This window comes from Felis catus, chromosome C1 (genome assembly GCF_018350175.1).
Source record: "Felis catus isolate Fca126 chromosome C1, F.catus_Fca126_mat1.0, whole genome shotgun sequence".
NCBI lineage: Eukaryota > Metazoa > Chordata > Mammalia > Carnivora > Felidae > Felis > Felis catus.
The window spans coordinates 202,067,458-202,092,939 of record NC_058375.1 but is presented as its reverse complement, the minus strand read 5'-3'; the positions used below and the strand labels follow the sequence as shown (position 1 = coordinate 202,092,939).

Sequence of the window (25,482 nt, the reverse complement as noted above, 5' to 3'; positions counted from 1 at the left end):
TGATGAGTGCCTTTCATGTCCTAAGTGCCAGGAAGACTTAAGGATGCTGTTAAGAGAAAGTCATCTTGTCCTCTTTTCTGCCAAGCAGGGCCACCCTTCAGCAGCCAACCCTATCTGAAGGACTTCCTCCTATTTAAAAAATGCAACAAGTGATTTCTTTGATTAAACTTTGTTCCACTCCCTGTGGATTAAGCCCCATTTCCTCACGTCTCACGTTTTATCCATTTCCTCTGGTGCCCCGGTGGGGAGGCTGTGGAGACTGCCGGATCCCCCGAGAAGAGGAACGCCCCTCTGCAGCCCTGGAAGAGGCGGGAGCAGTGCCAGGGCCTTCGCTGGAGGTCACGGGCATGAGTGAAGGCCTGCTAGGGGGATGGGCTCACTTTAGTGGGTGGTGTAGAGTGTCCCCCTGAGGCCCCCTCCAGCTTTCACCTAGAGCCTTCTATGTGTGTGTGTAGGGTGATGGTGGTCCCCTTGCTTGGGGGATTGTTAGGGGCTGAGGGCCCTGATGTCTGTCTTCCCCTCTCTTACTAGCCATGCACTGGCTGGGATCTTTTCCTTCTCTTTCACTGTGTCCCTGCCCAATCTCCCCCAAAGCACTGTACCCCACTGCCTTGTCTCCTGGTGGGGATCTGAAGTGGGGAGGGGGCAGGGCCTGAGAAGTCTGCTGGAGTAGGGAGGAGCTTGGGACAGGGGTGAGGGGAAGGGGATAGGGAGACAGCATTGGCAAGAAAAATGGCCCTGAGATGGTCCCAGGGAGGCCTGGCTGGGCAGTGCAGGCCATGGGGGCCCTGGGGGCGGGGTCCCTAGCTGGCTCTGGTGGCCTGTGGCTGCGGAAGAGGCCCTGGCAGGGTCCTGCAAGCGCACAGCTCCCCCGCCCCTTTTCTCTCTGGGCTTGGCTGGCTGGCTGCCTTCCCGTTTCTCTGCAGCAACAGAAAGAGGGGCAAAGCTCATGGCTGCCTGTCCACCTCTCTGTGCTCTGGCAGTGGGTCTCCAGTGTGTCTGTCTTTGCCTTTGTGTCTCTGTGTCTCTCTCCCTCTCTCCTGCCCCTCCCCCTCACTTCTCTCTTCTTCCCTCTTCCTCGTTCCACGGTCACAGTATGGTTACCCCAAACAATATTCCTGCGAGGACCCATCCTCGGTTCTCATCATCTGAGCACAGCAGAGGCAGAGGTGGGTCCCGGCTCTAGTGGCAGCCACGGGGCAGGACAGAAAGTGAAGCTGGGGAGTGGAGCGCCCTGAACCCTGAGCAGGAGGCTGGGCCATAGCCAGAGGCAGCCTGTCCCACTCTCATTCATCTGAGCTGGTTCAGCCTCCCAGGTAGGGTTCCTTCCAACCTGTGCGGGTTCTGGATGCTCAGAGCTCCCTCCCTCCCTGACTGGGCTGGAGAGAGATCCAGGTAGAGGAGTCTGGGTGCGGCCAGGGTCAGGGGTTGGTGGTGAGTTGGGACAGGTGGTTCAGGTTGTGTTCAGCGTCCCCATGTGCACGCCCCAGATCGAGGATGTTTCTGCTTGTGCTGGAAGCCGGTGGCCTCCGTTTAAGTTAATCACATTATGCTCTGGGGAGCAATATGGGAATTGAGTGAGGTCTGGAGGGAATCCACACACGCACGCTGGCTCGCACACTCACTGCAGCTCGCGGAGCACGATGCCGCCGCCGCCGCCGCTCAGCCTCCCAGCGCCGCTGTGCCTTCCTCGCAGGTGGACGCCGGGCGCCTGGCACCGCCTCTGCCGGGTCCCGACCCGCCTCTCCCGCGCGGCCCCGCGAGCCTCCCAAGTTGCCGGGGTGCTTGCGCCCGCCCCCCAGCCCGCCCGAGAAGCAGGCGGGCCGAGGCCGTCTCGCCGAGGGGAGGAGAGAGGGAGCCGCCGGAGGAAGTCCCCGAGGGTGGAAGCGCCCAGCAGCGGCCGGCGCCTCCCGCAGGGGCTTCCGGGGAGATGGAGCCAAGTCGGGGCCGCTCCTCCCGCTAGAGGGGGCGGGACACTCGCGCTGCTCCTGCGGGGCTCAGGTTCCGGGAGACCCCGGGGCAGGGCTCTCGCCTTCCTTCTCGCCCCACCCCAACTCGGCGCCCCGAGCGGCGGGTCCAAGTGCCCAGACCCTCTCGCCCGCCCGTGGCGCCCACCCTCGGGGTCATCATGACTCGGCTGAGCTGGTGCTTCTCCTGCGTGATCCGATGGGGCAAGTACCTCTTCTCCTGCCTCCTGCCCCTGCGCTTCTGCCTCCGCAGCCAGGTAAAAGTCCTCTGCCTCACCTGGCACCTGTCCCCTCCCTGCACCCCTCCCTCAGACAGGCACTCCGGGCAAGCGGTCTGCTCGGGGGCGGGGGGCCAGTGTATCACCCTCCCACCCTCAGGGACACCACCGTCTTGACCATTGTCAGCCTGGCTTTCGTCAGAGTTTGGGGACTCCTGGGGGGCCCCTACCCATGCAATAGGGATACATGAAGGAGGAGTGGCTGCCCCTCCCCAAGCGCACCTTAAGTTTGGTCAGAAATCTGAAGGATAGTCTTTGGGAAGGCAGTGGAGATTTGGGCACAGAGGAACCTATCTAAGGGTTTAAGCATCCCTCCTAAGTTTCTGTGGGAAGGGAGGACTAGTTCCTGGAAACGTCTCTTTTTCCCCATCGGACTGAGGAGGGGCCAGAGTTAAGGCTGGGGGAGAGCAGAGTGACATGGAAGTGGGGTGTGAGGGGCTGGTGGACTCAGAGGGGCTATCCCAGTAGATGGAAGGACCGAGGAACGGGACAGGGAGAGGATGGGGGCGGGAGGCAGTAGCTGGGTTAGTGAAGGTGGAAGGGTCTGCAGGGATGCAGTGCTATGGGTGGGTGTGTCCTAGTTGAGCATCCTGGGATCCTCCCAGAGGAGAGAAGATCCTTGACAATGTCTTCAGGGTGTGTTTGCCTCTGTGTGTGTGTGTGTGTGTGTGTGTGCACGCACGTGTAAGGGGGAGGGTGGGGAAAGGGTGGAGGTGGGGGCATAGGTGGCCAGCAGAGTAGGGAACTGGAAAAACTGCTTGTAACCTCACATTCTCCCCTGGAGGGGCAGAGAGAATCCCCAGGGCATGACTTGAGCCCTTCGAAGCTTCCAATGAGGGGAAGGAATTTAGGGACTCGGGGTCCTATGGCAGGAAACTGATCTTCTGATCTGTTCTGCATTCCTTTGAGAAACTGGAAGGGCCCGTGTCACACTGGGGTGTGTGACCCCAGAGGGGTGTAGTACCCCACTCTGGTTAATTAAGAGTGCCAGCTGCAGAGCCCGTCTGCCTAGCTCAGAATTCTGGCTCTTCCATTTACTAGCTGTGGACCTTGGGCAAGGTGCTTAATCTGGCTGGACCTGAGTTTTCACACAAGTCACATGGGGATGATGAAACTACCTACCCCAGTGAGTCGTTGTGAAGGTTGAATGGGGCAGTACGTTTAAAATGTTTACCAAAGTGCCCGCTACATAGTAGTATTCCATAAAAATTACGGATATTGTCTTTATTAGTGTGTCTTTCCAAGCAGGGGTCTCCTTCCTTGTAGACCTCCAGACAGGCCAGAACTGGGGTATGTGGGGATGGAGGGATTTCTCCCAGTATCTATGCTCCCCCTCATAGGGAATTGAATGTTCAGCTCCTCCTGCCAGGTGCTGCCTCTGGGCCTCAGTTTCCCTCTCTGCCACTCCGCAGTGGGGAAAAGTGCCAGCAGGCTTCCGCCCCAGTCACCCAAGGTGTGCTTTGAAATCTTCTAGCAAAATGCATTGTCCCCAGTGATTGGCTGGGAGGCAGCCGCTGCAGCTGTGGAGCACGGGACCAGAGCACCATCCACGGTCCAGTGGGCTCTGAGTTCAGATGCTGCGGAGTCGGGTTTTCACATTTGGGAAAAGGCAGCCTGCAGCGGGCAATGGCCACCCAGGACCAGGTCAGTCGGACCCCAGGCGGCTTAGCAATTCCCCCTCCTCATTTGCAGAGGTAGAGGGTGACCTGAACTCCTCCTGGGCCAGGATTAGAACTGGGCACTGGTGGTGGGGGTGGGGGGTGAGGGGTTGGCTGAGCAGGTGCAGTCACCTCCCTCCAGCCAGCCTTTGAGGGCCTGAGTCAGGCAGGAAATTAGAGCTGGGGGAGAGATCAAGATCATTGAGTAGAGCTCTGGGAGAGATTTTATTAAAAATTGTTGGGATTGGGCCCAGACTCTGTCCCCACCTAGGGTGCTGGTGGAGGAGAGGTTAGGGGAAGGGGATGTGAATGATGCCCTTTCCTATGTCAGCTGGGGAAACTGAGGCCCAGGCAGGGCCGGGTTGGAACCTCACCTTTTGTCTCAGGGAGCATCCAGATTTCTGGAATGCAAGGGGGCCACCTCCATCTCATACTAGAGGGGTGGTAGTCATGGGGCAAGAGGCAAGACCTCCCCTAGCCCACAGGGTGCCTTGGTGGGCTTTGGGATGGATGCCCCATGCTCCGGACTGATGCAGCCCATGCCAGGCTTGGTGACTGGAGTATGGATGGGACTTCAGCCCCCACCTCGCCCCTTGGCTGCACCCTTGTGCGATGAACATCCCGCGTAATGGTACATGGAGGCATGCTAGGGCTCCAGCACCCTAGAACTCGAAGGCCAAGTGTGTGTGTGCTGGTGGGAAGCAAGGTGAGGAATCATGGCTTACCCGAAAGGAGGCTCTCTGGGCAGCAGGGGCCAGACCCTGTGCTCACCCACGTCTCGGGCCCCAGGGCTTGCTGGTACTGTGGCCTTTCTCTTCCTGTTGCCTCTTCTAGAGCCACAAGGGAGCCCAGCCCATCAGTCTCACCCTGAACTGTGCGGCAGCACTCTTTCCTGCCCCCTGCACCTCCCACCGAAGCCAGACCTGGGCAGCTGACCCCCTTTGTGGAGCTGCAGCGCCAGCCCTTTGATAGGGGGTGGCAAGAGAGCTCACACGTCACCACAACATGGGACCTCAACCCCTGGTCCCTGGGTGACCGTACTGCTTGCTACAGGAGCGGCAGGAAAGTTCTCAATTCTCATGAGATGTTGAGTCAGACGCCCTGGTCTCCATTCTCACACACACTGGCTGTGTGACTCTGAACCTTTCTGTGCCTCAGCTTCTGCATCTGTGAAATGAGAGCTGGTAGGAGTCTTAAATACGATACACAGTGAAGGGCCGAGTTAGTTACTAGTGATCTTTCCCGGGACCAGCGGTGGCGTGGCAGAGGCTGAGGGGACGAAAGCCGACAGATACAGTTGCCGAGTGCTTTGGTGTTAGGATCTGCAGTTGGACGTCAGAGAGGAATTCCAGAGCCGGCCGTGCACCTGCCTATTTGATGGGAGGCCTCTGGGACCGGCTGGGAAGAAGGCCATGGTTTGAGCGGCCCCTGCGTGGAAGGCGGTGGGCTGTGGCATTGGTAGGAAGCTGAAAGCTGGACTCTGGTCTGATAGTGACCGGAAGGCAGGCTGCTTAGGAGAACGTGTGGGGCCTGGGATGCACAGGTTGGGGGCTCTGTTCCTGACCCGCTGGCTCTGTGACCTCCCTCCACTGCAGGGCTGTCATCTGATAACCAAGGAAGCTGGATGAGGTCAGCTGTGCCCCAAAGGCCAGACTCTCCCAGTGGATATGTTTGACTGACAGAATGTTTTCTTTAAAAAAGCCAGCGTGGTGAAATTTGCTTTTTTGTTCATATTTGGTATAAAAGACTTTATACGATAATATAGATTTGGGGCCTCTCTCGGCAGATCAAAAGATCTGATGGTATGGGCTCACGTCCCTGATGCCACAGTGGCTGTCACTGAGAAGCGTGTGTCCCCTTTAGCTGGGGCTGCCGTCTCGAGGTCACCAGAGACCCCTCTTCTTTGCCTTCTCTAGTGCCCCCGAGAGCTCTGGCCTGTGACCCTTCTAGTCACCCTGACTGTGGCCGCTAGCTGAGCCAGAGGGTCTTTCCGCCTCCGATGGTCTATGACTTTCACGTCTGTGCTGGTGGTGACAGAGGAAAGGCTCAGTGCCACCATCGGAGATGGGCTGGACAGCAGGAAGAACTTTTTGATGGATGAGTGTCGAGAGATAGGAGGAATTCATTGGAGGGAACTTGGTGGCATCAAAGAAGGTGCAGCTGGAAGGGGCCTTGGAGGCCATCAGCTCGGCCGTTTTGCAGGTGAGGCAACTGAGGGTGGGAGAGTGTCAGGCTTATAAAGCCCTTTTTAGCTTCATTCCTGCCCTCACTCACCCATCCCTCCGCGTCAGCTCAGTTCACCTCCGACCGGCGCCGGCCCTAGAGCCTGCAGAACTGTTTCTTCCGTTGACTGCTGGGTCTGGATCTGGAGACCCACTAGCAGGAAGTGCTCTGCGTGCAGGTGGGGGAGACGAGTGGAACACAAACCAGGCTACAGCAGTGGGGAGGCAGTGGGGTGGTGTGGCACAGGGCGGTGGCAGGTTCTGAGGCTTCTGGGATCCCAGTCTGGAAAATCCAGCCGGCCCGCTGGCGTGTACCTGATGTCTGCTGCAGACAAGACCCTGGTGCAAGCACGAGGCGGGGAACCCCAGACTGAGCACGAGTGTTCTGGCCTCCTGAGAGTCTGCAGCCTGAGAGAGCTCAGAGGCAAGGGAGGGGGTGGCAGGAAGAGACGGTACTGAAGGTGGGTGGGTATCGTGGGCATGTGCAAAGGTGTGCAGGCTGGACTGCCCAAGGCCTTTTCAAGGGGGCCAGAGGGGGAGAGCGGGAAGGATTGGGAAGTTAGATGTAACTGTAGGAAAATAGGTTAGGACCCATTGATTGACAGATTGACTCATTCATTCTTTAATCAGGTCTGGTACCTGCTGTATGCCAGACTCTGGGGCTATAAAGCACAGGACATGTCCTTGCCCAAGGAGCTCTCCCCTTGCGTGGGTGGGGGAGGGAGCGCCAGGCTGTGCAGGATGAATAATGGGTAACGAGCCCCAAACAGGGGGTCGTTGCAGAGTTAAAGACAGACACCTCAGGTGGCAGAGTTTAACATTAAACCGGCTGGATGGTGGTTAGGTAGCAGGAAGGACTTCCCAACAGTGAGAGGTTAAGATACAGGAACAGACCCCCAGAGGCTTGGAAAAGAGAGATGGGAGCCTTCTGGGGGAGGGGGTTCTTCCAAGGGGACCTGCGGCACTAGGGCCCTTCCCACCTGTTTTTAGTCCCAGCTGGGGAGGACTGGGGAAGGCGCTGGCCTAGAGGCTGCAGGGCCCCTTTGGGCTTTGTGGGAGGCAGACAAATTGCTGTCACTGTGACTTGGTCCTCAGTTTTGTTTTCCAGCATTTCTGGGAAGCTGCAAGGTAATTTCTCAGAACTTCTGTGATAGCTGCTGGGAGGCACATTTTCTAGTGACGCCAGCAGAAGAGGGCGGTGGGAGCAGGCAGGGGGGACGGGTGGGCGTGGGTACTGGGGTGTCAGGACGTGGCCGACTGAGCCCTTGAAGTGGTGGGAAGGCTGGCAGGGCTGGTGGTGGTGGTTGGTGGGGGGTGGGTGGGCTCCAGGTGCTCAGAGAGGCCTCCTGCAAACCACTCCTCCTTGCTTGCCCCTACGCTTGGGTCAGCAGAGGGTGGGAGGGTCTGCAGGAGTGTCTGTCTGTGGACGCCCCCAACGGGCTTGGTAGGGAGGTGGCTGGGGTGAGGGGGCTGAAGGGTATTATGACACTGCAGGGCATGCAGTGTGGGGGCAAAACCTTTTGCAGCTCAGTAGCTCTGCAGAAGCACTTGGAGCAGGAGGAGCAGGGACCCCTGATTCCTCACCCCATCCCCCTGAGCAGAACAAAGACTTAGGCACCTGCTCCAGGAAGGACCAGAATCAGACACCTTACTTCAGTGTCCTCCCCTGACTTCTTAGAACACCAAACGATAAGAATGTCAGTCCCTTGTGCAGTGCACAACCCATGTTTCTGTGTGTGGCAGCCTTTCCCCAGAGGAAATGTGAATGTTTCCCTCTCTTTTTGGAGTTTTCCCGGTAAATGTCTTGGCTGGACTGTGCGCTGGGAGTCAATATACCTGCTGGGCAGGTCCGGCTGAGGGGAGAGGCCGGTTGTAGAGACTGACCCCTGGGGATGCACTGTGTGTGGTGCTGACAGAGAGTGTCAAGGGCATGCTCTTGGGTGAGTGGGGGGGCCAGGAATTTGTAACCCTTTGTACATGTGGCCGGGGGCGTATACAGCGCACTCGTGCATGTGCGTAGGAGCTCAAGCGAGAGGACTTTTTTGCCAGGTTACTCAATCCAGGAAAATGGTCTCAGAGTGCTCTGGGTGGGGCCCTGTGCTCGGCATTTTGAGTGTTTATGTGAGTTGGACTCTGTGTCCTGATGTGTGTGTCTTCAGAAGGGGGTGGGGCTGAGCCCTCTTTCCCTCCCCTGGAAGGCTCCAAAAAGCAGAATGGGTGATTCACCAGCCCCACCCACTCTCACTTGGTCCAGCCTCGGCCAGAGCTCAAAGAGGAAAGTCTTTGGGGGAAAGGTGGGGGGTGGGGGGGGGGTGGATCCAGACAATAAGAGCCTGAGCAGATTTTGCTGGATTCGTCTGCAGTCCTCCCTGGGAATACACTTAGATTCTGTACCCTACTTTTTACCCCTCTCTGGACCCCAAACTATTGCCCCGAGCTAAGGTGGGGGGAGGGGAGGGCTGGCCAGGAAGGGGGACACTGTGGGGGAGAAGTAGGCGGGTGGAATGGTGGGAGGTGAAAACCGGGCCCAGGGAGGGGGAGCCAGGGAGGTGGAGGAGGAAGTGGGGAAATGCAAACCAAATGTTGGCCCAGGGTACAGTCAAGAAAAACAGACTCTTGCAGGAGCCTGGAGCGGGGCTCCCTTTAGGAAGGGCAGGAAGGGCTGGGACAGATGTTTGGAGAAAAGAAAGAAAGAAGGAAAAAAAAAGAAGTAGGAAAAAAATTGGAATGAAATCCACAGCCTGGAGGCAGGGCCATTCTCCCACAGTCTCTGGCCTGGTTTCTCTTGTGTTAAGGCCTGTGTTAAGGCTGAGTGTGTGTGAATAAATGTGCGTTCCCAGGGCGGGAGAACGTGCATCTGTACTCAGAGATGGGATGGGGCCAGGGAACCCCAGGATATACAGACTGTGTCTGTCTGTTCATCAGTGGTCTGGGGGTGGGGAGGGGGGCTCCGCAGTGAGGACAGCAGACTCCAGGCCACCGGCATCAGATCAGAAGGTGGAGGAATTTTTGGTGGCTCACCGGGGTTGTATGTCTGGAGGTGTGTGTGTGGGGAGTGCAGGGTGGACGGTGATGGCTTGTGGGGGGGCTGTCTCCAGTAGCTGTCCCTTTGACCCGTCTCCTTCACACCCCCTGCAAAGCAGGGCTTCTGACCCCCAACGCCACCAGCCACCAGCCACCAGCGGAGCCTGGAAGGAGGGAGGAGACTGGAGGCTGGGACAAGGGGGTGGAGTGGGGGGAGGAGGAGGAAGGGAGGGAGGGCGAGAGGCCCGACAGATGCTGGCTGGAGGAGCAGCGGCCTCATTCTCAGAGCTGCCTTCTGCCTGCTCCGTGAAGGCTGTGAGCTCAGGGGGGCCGTGTGCAGGCTCCGGGCTTGGCCCGAGCGACGGGACCCACCAAAGATGACGTGGATCTGTCTGTCCTGCATGCTCTGGGTAGGTCTGGCTGCTTTAGCTAGGAGGTTGTACCCCCCACCCCCGGTCTTATCCTTAGGCTGAGAGCCAGTGGTGGTCGGGTCTTTGGGGGGGAATGGAGGTTGGTGGTGAGGGCGGAGGGCCTCTCTGCCTCTAACTGACAGAAGGACAGACTGACTTGGGCAGGCCCTCAGCCGTAGTCCTTCCCCATCAACAGGGCCTAGGCCCTGGTTCTCGTGGTTGGCACATCCCCCCTCTCTACCTCTCTGGCCTCCACTTGAGTGCAGGAGCTGCAAGTAGAAGAAAGAACAAGAAGTTTGTTTCTTTTGGGGGCCTCTCCTGCCTGCCGCCCCCACCCCCTGCCATCTTGGGGAGGGGTGGGGGGGGAATTCTTCACCCCCTGGGTTGCTCAGCCCAAACTGGAGAAGGTGGCTGTGCTAGGGGCCCAGGGAACAGGAGACACTGACCTAGCAAATGTAACCTGGGAAAGCCTGGCTGCAAAGAATTCTGCTGGGATTCCGTCACTTCTGTCCCTTCTCCACTCACTTTCAGCCTCTACCCACTGCCATCCCTTCCTCTCTAGGCCTCCCATCCTTACGGACACCCCTGCCGCCCCTCCCCTCCTGCCCAGGGGAGGAAACCCCTGCCTCGTCCTCCTCCCCGGTTGAGGAAGGTGTGGGTTGAGGTGAGGGTGCTGAGGTGTGGGCAGGCAGGGCTGGGGGTGGGGGGGCACATGATGAGGTTAAAAGCCTCGTGGGAGTGATGGGGGCTGGGAGAGTCCCGGCTGTTGCAAGAGGGGTGAGGGCAGGGGCAGGAGACCCCTTCCCTAGAGGGGCTACTTGGCTGTCTGGGCTGGGCGAAGGCATGCACAGGGGTCAGGAGGGCGGGGAAGCCATCCCCGGCTGAGGTTCATGTCGTCTCAAAGAGAGTGATGACTGGTTTTGGGGGAGGGAGCTTTAGACCCGGATCCAGATGTGGCCTTTCCTGCCCCTTTCCCTGTTCTGGCCAGGCCCTAGGCAAGCTCAGTCTGAGGACAACCGTGGGACATCAGACTTGGGTAGCCAGGTGTACTTGGGACAGAGGGGGGAAGGGTGGGAGACGGGGCTGGGATGAGGGGCTTCGGGTGGAGTGTGGGGCTCTGGGGCAGGCGTGGGTCTGAATAGTAGACTGAGGGTGCCTGGAACGTCCTGCACACGGGATGCATCAGTGGTTTGCCGGGCTGATGTTGACATCTGTAAAATGGGAGCTTTGGCCAAGTTCATCTCTCTAAGGTCTTCCGACTTCCCTCAGATGAGCTTACAGTGCTGAGGACTGAGGTGGGCAGTGGGGGAGCCCTGCAGGGGGGACAGAGGGCAGTTAGACTTCCAGGGATGATAGGCTGCTGTGGATGGAGGAAGGGCCACCCCTGCTCAGAGGTCGTGGGGAAAGTCCTTCATCCTGACAAGCCTCAGTTTCCCCGTGGGTGAAATGAAGATGGTAAAGGGGCATTGCAGAGAGGTAGGCATGTGTGCCCTATGGATCTTACTGTCCTTTCTAAGAGTTGGGAGAAGGTGCTGTTGACCAAAGGGAGGTACGGGTGCTGCGACTTTGGTGCCTCTAAGCCCCTCCCCTGCCCCCTCTCCTGGTGCCTTCCCAGCCCTGTCCCTCCTGGCCCTGTGGGACAGCCCAATGGGCACTCGTCTACGGGATGGGGAAGAGCTGAGGGAGTGGGCTGGGCAGAGGGGGTGGCCGTTGCCAGGGTGGGCTGCAGTCTGGGGAAGTGTGGACTGGACCGAGGGCCCCGTTCTGGCCGTGTCCAGGCTGTTGTCTCCCCCCTCCCCCACAGCTGCACGGGTAGTTGTACCGGCAAACTTCCTCTCTTCTGGGTGGGCCTTGGTGGGACTGGGGTGTGTGTTTCCGGCAGGGAATGGAGGGGTAGATGGCACCAGTTATGGAGATGGGGCACAGAAGCCCTGGAGACCTTGCCAGGGGGGCTGCTTCTGGCTTGAGAGGCACCTGGCGGTGGGAATGCGTGGACTCTGATACTAGACAGGCCTCAGTTAAAATCTTAGTTCTATTACTTGCTAGATGGGCAGCCTTGGGTAAAACAGTTCCCTTTGTGAGTCTCAGTTTCCTGATCTGTAAAGTGGGAATAATAAAACACACCTTGTATAGCTGGGATGAGCAGAGGTAATGTATGTCAAAAGATCAGGTACCCAGGCACACAGTAGGTGCTCAGTAGATGCTGGTCCTTCCCCCTCTCGGAAACCTTGGCTCGTGGGATCCCCTGTATCCCAGATCTCGTGTGCGGGGAGGATCTACCTGGGATGGCTGTTGTGGGCCGGGACCCCACCTCTGAGGCTCCCGACTGCCCAGGGCCTGGGGCCAAGAACTAGCTGGGTCTGCAGTTATTCTGGGGCCAAGAACTAGCTGGGTCTGCAGCTTAGGAAGGTAAACTGAGGCATGGTCTGGAAGAGATGTCTTGTGCCCTAGCGTGAGTGCATGATTGTCTATGTGTGCACATGTTCCCGGACAGGGATAGCTACAGATGTTTCATCCAAGAAGCATCGTATCTGCAGGGTATAGTTTTCACAAGCTCTAGGAATGAAACAAATATCACTTTATTAGCTGAGGAGCAGAGCTACATAATCTGCATGACTTGATTCTCTCATCAAATGCTCCCGTTTGTTTCTACATATCCGAGTATGGTTTATTTAGAAAATAATACATGCCCATTAATTGAGGCTTTTTGATGTTATGCCGATTGAGTTAGAGCCACTCTATCCTCTGGAACTGGAAGGAACGCCTCAAGGGTGGTGGGGCTGAAAGAGACACAAGGCCGTGGCGGGGAGTGGCGAGGGTGCCCAGCCCTGCCCTGAGTAAGCCACGTGGCCTCTGGCTGGCCACTCGACTTTTCTGGACCTCGCAGAAGTGCGGATAGTATTTTCTGAGGCCATTTCCAGCTGCAGACAATGAAGTGTTCTCTGTTCTGGAGTTGATGCTCTTCCCAGTGCTAAGCACATTATTTTTTTCAGAAGGGTCCTCACGAGCCCTCAGGTTCTCAGCGTGCAGTTTCTGCCACATAGACCCCAGTCTGACCTTCTGGTCCTGAATTTGCTGTCTCTGGAGTTTTGTTTGCCCGTGAGGGCTGTGCCCACCCGGGGCCTCCTGATAAGCAGGGTTTGGGACCTAGGCTGGGCTGGATGAGATTGACCAGGGTCTGAAGCAAACCCCTCCTTGGGCAAAGCTTTTCGGAATGACGTTTGAGGCACAAAGTCAGAGACAAGTACCTCACTGTCTTTCTGCAGTGTTCAAAGGAAGTGCTGTGTGCTGGCTGACAGTGCTGTGCCTGGCCTTGATCCCGGCCTCGCTACTTGCTGGCTGTGTGCCCTTAGACAAGTAGCTTTACATCTCTGTGCCTCAGTTTCCCCACCTACCTATAGGGTTGTTAGATTTCAAATGAGCTAATAGACCCACACATTTGGAACAGTGTCTCTCACACAGTCAGGGCTCAAGAAATGTCAGCTCTTATGGTAAGATGGCATGTTTTCAAAGCCACCCAGCAAGCTAGACTCAGGACTAGAACCTGGGTCTCCTGGTCCCCCATCAAGGGCTTTGCACTCTGGGACTCCTTCAGGGTAGGTGTGTGGAGTCGATGTGAATGGGGCCAGGAGAATGATGTGAAGGCAGAGAACAATCAAGGCCTTCCCCTGCAGACAGCACACACAATGCTCAGAACACGGCCTCTGGAGCCAGCCTGCCTGGGTCCGAATCCTGACTCTGCCACTGGATAGCTGTGGTGGTCAGACAAGTTATTTTGCCTCTCTCTGCCTATCTTGTGTACAGTTCCTCGACTTAAACAATTTCCTTTGAACCTCAGTGTGATTCCGTAAGGCACGAAGGGCAGGGACGACAAGTACCGGTTTCCAGCCATGGTGAAGGGGACCCACAGAGGGTAGGTGGCTTGCCCAAGGCCACATGGCCGCTGGGTTCAGTGTTCCTGGACAGGGAAGGTGAGGGCCGGTGCGGGGTGAGGGGTGTTGGAGCTCTGGTTAAGGGGGGTTGGGGGCGAGCAGCGAGGGGTACGGGCTGGTGTTGGGGAAGTACCGTGTGTGATGGAGAAACCGTCCGGCCATTGGGCCATGTTGGCACCCGCCTGCCCCCCCACTGCCTGTCCATCCATTTCATGGATGATGATGGGGTTCCACTTTCTTCAAGAAGCTCGCAGATCTTGGGCTGATGATTACAATAAGATGGGTGTTGCCAAGAGGGAAGCTGTGGGTGTAGGTTAGGGGGTACCTAACCTGGATTGGCAGAGGCAGAGGTGTTAGGAAAGGCCTCTTGGGAGGCCTTTAATGCAGAGGTGAAGCTGAGAGCTCGGAAGTCCAAGTACAGCAAATGAAGATAGTTGTGGATGGATAGGACAGGGTCAACTAGCCAGGATATGGCCTTTGGGTAGAGGGGCACTGACGATGTGACTGTCAGGGCTCCTAGAGATGGCCAGGACGGGCCACTTCCGGCATACTGTTACAGATGATGGCAGTGAGGTGGCTAGGGACTTGGGACCTTGCCTCAGTCAGACCTGGATTCGAATCTTTGTTCCATCCTGCCCTACCTGTGTGTCTGGAGTAAGCTCCTCACCTCATCGTCACTGTGAGGGGTCCGTGAGGGACTCCGTGGCAGCCTCTTGCCGTGGCATCAGCCCATGAATGTGGCTCAGACTATCCCATCCCTGTGTCCTTCCACCCCGGGAAGGGTGGGCACCAAAAGGGACCTGCGACGTGTTGATCAGGAGCGTTGGGATGTGGTTTGTGAAGGAGCCGAGCGGGGCAGAGAGAGGCCAGCTGAGGGGAGAGATCATTCAGCTCAGGGGACCGAGTCAGGGGCTGAGTCCTGGGCTCCCACGCCTCCCATGCTCCTCTGTCACCTGGGAGGAACTCAGTCAGTGCCGCCCCCTGCCCTCCTCCCTCCGCAGAGATGCAGGGCTACTCACAGTCAGAGAGCTTTCTTCTGAGCTTGGATCGGTGGCTGGTGAAGGGGGTGACCTGTGTCCTCTCCCCGAGGGCAGGTCAGTGGGGTACAATTACACGGGGAACTGAGGCCAGGCATCAACTCCATTCAATTCCCTCCTTCTTTAGGGAACACACTGTTCCAGCACCTGAGGGACATGGAGCAGAAGTGCCGGCAGACACGTGTACCTGGGGAGCTAGTCTAGTGTGCACGCACACGTGCGCGCACACACACACACGCACACACACGCAGGAGTGACAGACAAGGTGAAACGTAGCCCATACCTAGGGAGCTTTTACTATGTGCCAGGTGCTGTTCCCTTGGCTTTTCAGGCATTGTCTCACAAGCTATGGGTGGTTACTATTATCAGCCCATTTAACTAAAGGGAGGCAGACAGGGGTTCAAACACTTGCCTGGGGCCACCCAGCTAACAAGGGAGGGGAGGGACAGTCACATTGCACAGAGTCCTATGATGCAGCCCCAGGAAAACACAACCAGGAGAGGAAGGGATACCTGGGTTGGGGTTGGGGGGCGGTGCTTAGCCTGAACTGAATCCTGAGGAAACTGAGAGACCTCCTGCCAAAGAGCCCAGATAGAGTCTTCGAAACAGGGAAATCAAAAGGAGGAGTAATGTGTCCAGATGAAAGAAGATGAAAGAAACCTAGCAACGAAATGTAATATGGGGCTCTGCCTGAATCCTGAGTGCAAAAGAAAAACAAAACCAACGGCCCAGCTCTGAGGGATGTTAATGGGGCAAAGGGGGAAATGAGAATGTGAATTCAATATTGGATAATAGTACCACATTGGTGTGGAACTTCCTGCGTGTGAGAATCAGTGGGGCTTGTGTAGGGGCAGAGACGGAGAGGGAGCGCGGACCCAAGTGGCACATCATTAACAAACGGTGAATCACGGCCACGGAACAAGCATGCTCGTCTTTTCCAGGGCTTTGACGCTTTTCAAAACACCAAAAGAAGGCAGCAGTGGAGAGACTGAATCTGAGCCGGTGGTGTGTGGGGGAGGGTATGGGGAAAATCTCCCTGAGGGGGTGAGGTTTGGATGAGGCCTTCCAGGATGAGGACAGAAGCCTAGAAGCTTGGCCAGCTGAGAAGGGAGGACGGGCATTTTGGGAGGAGGCAACAGCAGAGCAGAGGCTCAGAGGTGGACGCAGGGCAGGGAGTCGGGGAGTGGGGTGTGGGGATTGAGAGGGCGGGGTGGGCTGCTTACGGACCAAGGCTGCTTCCCCGGCTGGCTTGAGGGAGTCCGGGTTTCATCTTGGATTCATGGGTAGGCATGGAAGCATTCTGGGGGGAGTGGGGGCGTCAGTGACCTCATAGAGCTGTGCTCCTTAGAGGCTGCACGGAGGCTATGTGGGGAGCAGGGGCCCGGTGTCAGGGGACCAGAAGGCTGTTGCGGTAGCCGTGGGTTGAAGTGACAAGGCCTTCAATAGGACAACGGCCCTGGAATCAAAAAGTACAGGAGGGCTGAGAGTGTTCAGGAAGCAAAATTCAGAGTCTGGCAGCTGGTTGGATTGGAGGGTGGAGGGCCAGGAGTTGGGGGGTGACTCAGAGTTTTCCACCCAGGCGACCAAGAACACTGTCAGGCCATTAGCTGGCTAGCAGATTGCAGGTGGTGGTGGGTGGGTAAGGAACTTTGGTGTGTATGTGAAGGGAAGTGGGGTTGGGGGAAGTTTGCTCTTGAGGTGACCGGGGTCTCCCAGATGCCAGCCTGTGGCTCCTTGGGGAGTCTGAGTCTCCTCCACAGAAATGACAGCCGATGCCAGCCGGGCAGCCTAGCACAAGGCTGCCTGACGTGGACTGGTGGGTGGCCAGCAAGCAGGGCAAGGCCTGCCCTAGGCCTGCTTTTTGGTGACTCTCTTCCCTGAGGCTCACTGGCCCCGTAGACTTCTGCCCTCTGGCCACATCCTCCAGGGCTCCTAGCCTCAGGGCATAGGGAACCTAGTGGGGATAGGGCTGGGGAAGTTTCTCTGGAGGGGGCAGGAACTCCTGAGCTGGAGGACCCCTAGGGCTGCCAATCCCCTTTCACTCCCCACCCCCACCCCATCACACTCTGCCCCCACGGGGCAGGGAGGAACCGAAAATCAGCCTTTCCCACCCCGGGGCCCAGGACTCCCGCCAAATCTGTCGCAGCCAGATGTGCCCCGCCCCTCTGGCTGGGATGTATCTGGCAGGCAGGCTTGGCTGAATGGAGGGTGGGAAAGAGAGGATCCCCCTGAGGCCCAGGAAAGCTCTCTGATGCTGGGTGGGCTTGTCACAGGGGCAGGGGGCTCTGGGCTCCGAGGGTGGGGAAGTATGACTTCTGGGCTGGGACCCCTTCCCTTTTCCGGGCTCTGGCTCTTGAGGGAAGTGGGTGTTGGAGAGATCGGGGAGCTCCTGTTGTGTCTTCTGTGTCCCCCTAGTTTCCCCCAGGCCCTCTAGGAGCTAATCCAGCTAGGAAGGGTGGGGAGTGCTTTGTGAGGCTGTCTGCCACCTGTCAGGAAAAATGATGAGCACTGTCACAACAAGTGGTTACCCCCGCACAGAGTTTTGCACTTCACGGGCTCGTTCACATCCTCTGCCTGTATCTGCAGAGTAACTCTGGGGGAAGGCAGTGAAGGTACCCGACCCCCATGTTTTTTCTTTGTCTGGATTTTAACATGTGGTCGTTGGGAAGTTCTCGTACCCCCTTGAGTCTAATCTTGTGTCCTTGTGACTTCTGCCCGCCCCCCCACTGAGTTTTGTTTTGTTTTCAGTAACTTCATAGATCACGTCTGGTTCATTCTTACCGTGACAGCTCCTTCAGATATTTGAAGACATAAGGTTCACCCACCCTAGACTTTCTCCTCCAGCAAACTGGGAAACCTTCATACCTCTGTGGGTGACCCTTTCAATGAAACTGCCGGATACCCATTGGCTAGCCGGTGAGCCGATACTGTAAAGTGGAGGTCACAGCCTGGAGCCACTTGCCTGGGGTTGGCTGAGCTGGCCTCCTCACTCCCACCTGGGTTCCCTAGACTCTCACAGAGGGGTAATATCTCATGAGACATCTCTCTGTGTCACCATGAGCATGTCCTGCCCTCCGTTCCTCCAATCCCTTCATCTCAAACGGGCCCATTGTTTCCCCTGCTCTGTCTATACTCAGAGGATCTTGTCCAAACCCGTCACTTCTATCTGGGGCCTGTGAGAACCAGAGAAGGTCACTGATGTTCTCAAGGTCACCAGCCTACAGATTCCCATCCCAGCACTCCTTGAGCCAGAGAGCCAGAATGGGGTGGGGGTGAGGGGCAGGAGTGTGCTGGGCCATCGCCCACAGGCTGCTTAGAGAGGCCGTGAGTGAGGCCCGGAGTGTATCTGAAACCCTGTTCCTGCTCTCCAAGCCTGTGTGGGGAGAGATTTTGTAAACTCACATTTATGAGTTTGGGCAGGCAGAGCAGGCAAGCCCAGGGCCCAAGGGAGAAGTCTGGGCGGTTGCTTGTCAGTCTGGAAGGCTCCGCCTGCTCCCCATCTGTTCACTGGGCAGCCAGGACCCTCTTTTGGGAGATTCCACTGCTCCAAGTGTACTTTGGGGAGAAGGTCTCTTTCTGCCGGCTTTGGGGGAAGGGCTGAATTTGGGGTGTAGGTGGAGAAGTCTGGGGGATAAATCGGAATGGGGGGCCCTGCTTGACTCAGTGGGGTGGGAGAGGCAGGTTTAGGGGGTGGCTAGAGTAGGCCTGAAAAGACTGGGCTTAAGGGCTTCCTGCCTGCCTCCCCAGACAGGCCTTAAATTGAACTCCGGGTCCCCTTCCTGCTCCTCCCCCCAGCCCAGGGGGTGCTGCTGCGTCTGACATTGGGCTGGGCCCCCTCCCTGGAATGTCTATGACAGAGATTGTCTGGAAGGCTGCCAGCCAGGGGCTCAGATGGGAAAACAGGGGAGGTGAGACCTCAGAATGGAGGGAGCTCACCTACCCTCCTTGCGGGCTGGGGGACAACTGAATGAGGTCCAGAGCAGGACAGTGCCCTGTCATGTCCTGCCCCCATCCTCAGAAGAAGCTGGAAGCACAGCTCCTAGGACCCAGCACGCTGGAGTTATCAGAACCCAGGCCCTGCTGCTGGGCTTAGCCACTAGGGGGCACTGCTGGGCTTCTGGCACCACTCTGGGCTCCATTGCCCCCTGCCCTTGCCACTTCTGCCCTGGGCTTTGTCTCTGATCCATCCTGCCTCCCTGCCATCTCTAGCTGCCTGTCTCTTTGAATTTTGAGACAGTCTCAAACTAAACTTGAGATAGTTGCAGATACAGTGCAAAGAACTTTTTTTCTTGAGCTATTTGAGAGTAAGTTGCTGACACAATGCCCTGCCACCCTTAAATGCTTTCCTGATTTCCCTACAGGGACTTTCTCCTACCTAACCCAACACAGCCATCAACGTCCGGGACCTGACATGAATACATGACTACTGTGTCCTCCTCAGACCCCACCGAAGTGTGGCCAGTTGTCCCACTGACGTCCTTTATGGGCATGGGAAAAATCCAGTTCAGAATCAGCGACTGCTTTTGGCAATCATTATCTCTTTAGACTCCATCAGTCTGGAAATCTCCTCCATCTTTCCTCGACTTCTGTGACCTTGTCACTTTTGATGATTATAAGCCATTTAATTGGTAGACTGTGCCTCGATTTGCGTTGGCCTGATGTTTCTTCACGATTAGATTCAGCTTGTGTCTCTTCGGCAGGGAAGTGGCAGAAGTGATGTTCTGTTCTCAGTGTGTGTCCACCATGGTGCACGATTTCCAGTCTTCCCATTACTGGTGATGTTCGCTTTGATCATTTGATTAACGTGGAGTCTGCCGGGAAAAGTGACTTTTTTCCCTTTGTAATTTATAAAAGTGTGGTGTGGTGAGGTGCTTTGAGATTTGTGAGTATTCCGTTTCTCATCACACTGTGAATTTTTTCATGTATTTTGCATATCAGCATGGGCTCATTTAGGCCAGTGCTATCATTCTGTATTGTGATGCTCAAGTCTTCCCAGAGTTAGTGTTTGGGGGCCCATTCAGGCTGGCTCCTGTGTCCCTTTGTCTGTTTGCCCCTTTGATTCTCTGGTTCCCTTTACAGTCTCTGTGTGTTTCTATCTAATTTCTCTTATTCTCCGTATGTGCTTGTTCATCTCTGCCTTTGTCTCTGCCTTATCTCTATCTTCTTCCTCTCTGACTCTCTGTTGTCTTTCTCTGTCTTTCTCTGTTTCTCTGTCTTTATCTTTGTCTCTCGGTCTCTCCGACTCTGAGTTTCTGTCTCTGTCTCTCTCTTTCCCTCTCTATCTCTCTGCCTCTTTGTCTCTCTGGCTTTCTATGTCTCTCTCATTTTGTCTGTTTTTTTCTCTCTGCATCTCTCGTGGCTCAGCCTCACTCTGCCCCCCAGGACTCACCACTGCAGTGTCTTCAGAGAGGAGTCCTGGACCTGCTAGCTTTCGGGATGCTCTGAACACACAAGTCGCCCCCTCCGGCCCCTGTGTCAGTGCTTGGAGGCTCTGGAGCAGGGCACAAGGAGGGGGACCTTGAAGAGAAGAACCCTCCCCTGGGACTTCAGGGTCTGCTATAGGTTGTGTCTCTGTGTGTGGCCATGTGTGTGCAGAGGGGTGTCAGGGAGCCCTGCGCAGGGTGAGGGAGCTGCCAATATCTGTGTTCTGCCGGCCCCTGCTGCCAAAGCCGGGAAATGCATCAGGTTGGACACCAGGGTGAGGGGCCTTGGAGAGGCATGGCGCCCCGTGGGCAGGGATGGCTTCCCAGGGCATCCACGGGAAGCTCCCTGAGCCTGGGCCTGGGCTGAGGGCTGCAGATGGGAGGAGGGGGTCCTAGGCAGTGTGGGTGCAGGGTTTTGTGGCTTAGAGTGTGTTCCCATATGTGGTTACAAAGGACGGACTGTCAGAGTTTGAGGGTGTGGTGCCCAACCTCGTGCCATCCAGAGCAGGAAACCGAGGCCTGTGGCAGCGGCGGCTGGTGACTGGCTCGGGGCTCACGGCCGGCCGGACACAGAGAAGGCTGGACTGTCAGCCTGCCTCTCATCACATGTGTGTGGTGCTGTTGTTTTAAAAAGGAGGTTTAAGGGGCGCCTGCCTGGGTGGCTCAGTTGGTTAAACATCCAACTCTTGATTTTAGCTCTGGTCTTGATCTCAGGGTTGTGAGTTAAAGCCCTGTGTTGGGCTCTGTGCTGGGTGTGGAACCTACTTAAAAATAAATAAATAAATAAATAAATAATAAATAAATAAATAAATAAATAAATAAATAAATAAAGGGGCACATGGGTGTTTCACTCGGTTAAGTGTCCAACTTCGGCTCAGGTTATGATCTAGCCGTTCGTGAGTTTGAGCCCCGCGTCGGGCTCTGTGCTGACAGCTCAGAGGCTGGAGCCTGCTTTGGATTCTGGGTCTCCCTCTCCCTCTGCCTCTTCCCCACTCACCCTCTGTCTCTCTCTCTCTCAAAAATAAATAAATGTGAAAAAAAAATAAATAAAAAGGAGATTTAATTTTCATAGTGCAAAGAACCAAAAATAAAAATGGAAGAAGCCCGGGCTGGGGCAGGAGGTGGTAGGGATGGGGGTGAGAGAGAATGGAGGGACGTGGCACATTGGCGACATGGGGACACGGACAGGGAAAGGAATTAGCTATGTTCACACACAGTGATGAAAACGAGGTGCTGCTGCTCTGTGCGACTATGTGGATAAACCCCACGGATTAATCCTGAGTGACAGAAACCTCACAGTGAAGCTTAGAGCTCCGGCAAAATGCATCTTTGGTGAAAGGAGTCGCCACAGTACTTACCTTAGGGGGCTATTGACCGGGTCGGCCATGAGACAGCCTCCCGGGGTGTTGGTGTGCGGTGTGTGCGTGTAAAACCGTATTGAGCAATCCATTTAAAATCAGTGTCCCGGTAGGCTGACCCACCTAATTGTGGGAGTCTGGGTCACACTCAGCTTTCTCTTTCCTGGGGCACCTCCTCCCAGAAATGGGCCCAGGCCTGTCACCCCTGACGGGGCTCTCACTTCTCCTTTTCCCCAGTCCTTGCCCACTTGTCCCCTAGTCCCCTCCGCCTCCTTCCCCAGCCTTCTGCCCAGGCCTGATCACTGTGCCTCTCCCCCCCCACAGCCGGAGGATCTGGAGGCCCCCAAGACTCACCACTTCAAGGTGAAGACCTTCAAGAAGGTGAAGCCCTGTGGTATCTGCCGACAGGCCATCACCCGGGAGGGTTGCACCTGCAAAGGTGAGCAGCTGGTCAGGCTCTGGGGGGAGGGGGGGTGGGGAGAGCACTGTCATGGGAACGAGGTGGCCTGGGGTCGGGGCAGATGTCCTCGGGGTCCTAGCCTGGTGCCTGGTTCTCCTGTGGGAAGAGGTGCTACGCACACCAGATGGCAAGCTTGTGGGTGTGTGTGGATGGTGCCTGGCAGGTGTGGGTGGCACGGGCATGACCTGTGGCTTGTGAGCGAATGGCCGGGATGCGTGTGGATGATATGAAGGAGGCACGCGGAAGGGGTGTCGCATGGGGATGGCGTGTGGACGGTGCGGGGGAGGTGTGTGCATGTGTGCCTGGCACTGAGGAAGACGCCAAAGCTAGGGAGGACTGCAAGAGGCTCTGATTCCGACTTGGGGGAGAGCCTGGCGGCTGCTGGGCTTTTTCAATCACTGTTCTCATGTGCTTCTGACACGGCCTGGGATTTGGCTGTGACTGTTGCCAGAGAGGTCAGTGTCTTGCCCCAGATCACACAGTAAAATCAGCAGGGCCCCCCCCCCCCCCCCCGCGCACAGTCTCAGTGACGGTGACTGACACCCCCTGCCCGGCGGCCCTACCAGATGCCTCCTTCTCCTGCCCCCCCCACCTCCCATCAATCGCCAGGGCCCCCAGTGTAGTTTGGATCACTGAGCCTCTCCACTTCAGGCTGGCAGCACCTGTCATCCGGAGGGCTGACTTCAGCTCTTGGCTTCCTGGCCTGCCCTCTCTCCAATCCACCGTCCTCACCAGCTCCGAGTGGGACTCCACGTAGATCTGGTTATGTCAGCTCCCTGGGAAAAGGTTTGGGAGCCCCCACTATGCTCGAGACAAAGCACTGACTCCTTCCTGTGCCTTCAAGGCCCAGCAGGATCCACCCCGTGCCAGTTCTCTGACCCATCCGCCCTGTCCCTCAAGTCCATACTCACCCTGGCTGCACCTTGCTCAGTTCTGGAATATGCCAAGTATATCAAACATGCCAGAGGGGCCGGGCTCCTTCTTGCCCGAGGGTCTTCACTCACGTGGCTCTACCCGGACTCTCCCCTCCCTCCCTGCCAGTCTCGGTGGGGCTGGGAAGCTGGGCATCAGAGCCTAGGGAGCAATCACGAAAGCACTTAGTATGAAAGCACTCACATGGATCTCCTGCAGGGCTCGAAGCGTCCGGAAAGTGCTAGTGTCGCCCTCAGTTTACAGATGAGGAAACCAAGGCTCAGAGTGGTTAAGTCTCTTGCCAAGGCACACAGCTGGCTGGGTCCGAGTGGGGTTGTCGGGGGTGTGCTCTCTGGGGGAGGGAAGTCCTCCTAGACAAGGAGTTTCAGCAGTATGTTGGAGGGGGGAGTGGGTGGATGGGAATGTGTGAGTGTGTGCGAATGTGCACGTGGAGGCATTCTAGGCACGTCCTGCTATGCGCAAAGGGCAGAGGTTAATGGTCCTTGACTGAAGAGCTGGGACTCCCGGAAGGAATTTAGGAGGCCAACAGGGACTTTTGCAGTACCAAAGTAAGCCGCATGGTGTCACCCTCCTCCCAAGAGGTCCTGCTGGGAAGGTGTCGGGTTAGGGTGGGAGCCGGGAGAGTCAGGAGGGGATTGCTGGGGGCGGCGTTTTCCATTTTGCTTGCGTCACCGCCCCCACCCGACCCTGCCGGGTGAACCTGCTGAAGTTAGCCCCTGAGCCTCCATTCCCTCCACCTCCCACCAGTTCCTTCCTTCCTTCCCTGGTGTGCCTTCCCTTCACCCCAGACCGCCAGCACTCCTCTGATAGGAGGCAGAACAGGGGTGGGGTAGAAGGAAGTCTGGCACTCAATGTCTGACCTTGGCACATCTCTGGCTGCAAATTCTGTAATAGTCTGTAGTCCTAAGTTCCCCAGTTGACCTGGCTTGAAGGCCTGGGTTGAGGAGGGGATGTGAACCCGTGGGAAGGGAAGGCCGCCAAGGTGAGACCTGGGTTTTACCTGGTTCGGAGCCTGGCCCTGCCGGTGTGAACCAGAGTGGAGGGCAGGTGGCCAGTGAGCTGCCAGGCTGGTTTGGCAGCTCTGAATGAGTTATTGAGAAGTGGGAAGAAAGCCAGGACTGCAGCCCAGAGGCACCACCAGGTGTCAGGAGTGGGCCATGGAAGGGCTGGGGCTGGGCCCAGCAAGGGAGGATTGAAGACTCCCAGCTCTACAGGAGACTACGATGTGCATTCTCAGCAGAGGGTTGGGGTCACCAGGCCTGGGGACGGGGTTGGAGCCACTGGGCTTGCTGGTGAGAGATACAGGAGTGGGCCAACTCTCTGTGTTTTGGAACCAGAAGGTGGACAGACCTTCTGGACAGACCCCCTTATCCACCCACCCACCCAACCATCCACGGCCACCAGCTATGGTTGTACGGGTTGTTCCCCGGCTAAGGGGGTGATTGTGGACTAAAACCCAGGTCATGTTTTGTTCACCAGGCCCAAACCGAAGGGTTTGTGGTGCTCTCTGGTTCCTTTTTTGGTCTTCGAGTCTGGGGTTACAACATGGTCATTCTCTGGATTAGCGGCTGAGGGTGATGAGTGTGGAGGGGTGCATGGGACATCAAGGCTCTAAATTCAGTCTCCTTGCAGTGCTGAGGGCACTCCAAGTACAGGCATGGAAAGTGAGGGCACTTTCCTAGACCTAGAGAAATGGGGGCATTTGTCCTGTCTCCCTCTGGCTGACCTGCTCTATAGCTTGGACCAGTCTTCTGCTCCCTGCCTTCCGCATTTCACTGTTTAATGTACTATGGCTGAAGGGGTTGGGGTCGATGATGGGGATGGGGAAAGGAGTCAGGGAACCTAGGGTCTAGTTCTGGACGGGGAGACTCAAAGATGGACAATGCAGGCAAAGAACGAAGGTGTCAGGACATTTGGGCATAAGTATGACTGATATACAGGCAGAGAGGTCACTGTGAGACTGTCACCAGTCTTTTCCTTCCCTGAGCCTGTTTCCTCCTGTGTACCATGGGGTTAGTAATAAACCCTGTCCTGCGTCTCTGGGGGGGTGGTTACTGCGAGGAACACTGAGGTTCTGTGTGTGGTTGTAAAATGAATACCAGTGTTCTGGACTAAGGCTCCCTGTGAGGGAGACAGATGAATGAGACAATGGGAGGAGAAGAGGCCCCAGGCCTTTGTTAGCGGTCCAGGCACTCTGTCTGGCCCTGCCACTCACAGGCTGTATGACCTCAGATAGATCACGTCACCACTCAGGACTCAGTTTCCTCAACTGTAGAGAAGGGGCTGGACCAAGAATGCTCCCTGAGCCCCGGCCAGTGGGAGGGCCTGGAAAACTCCTCTGTTGGAGTCTGTAAAGGCTAGATAAGTCTCCCAGTGTAGGTTGCCACCTCACCTGCACACACAAGGATATCCACCTGGCAGTCGTGAACTAAGGGCCCTCTGGGCTGGACGCTGTATCAGGTACTGGTGCCGAAACCCAGCCCCTGACCTGGGAAGACAGACATGCCATCAGACAATCACAGAACATGTGGCCAAGCTGACACAGAGGTGTATGAGAAAGGTTGTCTCTGACTTAGCAGAGATTTTCCTGTTAGGCTTCATCAAGGAAGGCAGAAGGAGGCTGGGTCTGGAGGGATGTTTATGAGTTCCTCAGGTCAAATGGTGGGTTTCCCCCAGGTCCTTGGGGGCAGTGCTTTAGGGAGTCTTGCTAAAGGGCTCTAGCCTTCTGCTAGGCTGAAAGCTGAGAGGAGAGACCAAAATGCTGGCTCCAGAGCCCAAGG

The 25,482-nt window shown here is 56.7% G+C and overlaps 1 protein-coding gene across 7 annotated transcripts in view; it reads left to right on the top strand.

Moving 5' to 3' along the window:
• The first annotated feature begins 2,206 nt into the window (after positions 1–2,206).
• TNS1 (tensin 1) overlaps positions 2,207–25,482 on the top strand; it is a 201,281-nt gene continuing 178,005 nt past the window's right edge. For 5 of the 7 annotated variants that reach the window (XM_045034462.1, XM_023259676.2, XM_023259672.2 and 2 more), the window contains exon 1: positions 21,634–21,748. Coding sequence is in view for 1 of the 7 variants with exons in the window: in XM_023259674.2 (XP_023115442.2) it covers positions 9,527–9,559; positions 21,634–21,748 (148 nt within the window). In the remaining 6 variants the exon portion in view is untranslated. Of the gene's footprint in view, positions 2,225–9,414; positions 9,560–21,633; positions 21,749–25,482 lie in introns of those variants that run through there. The other 2 variants (XM_045034461.1, XM_023259674.2) reach the window with 2 other exon arrangements.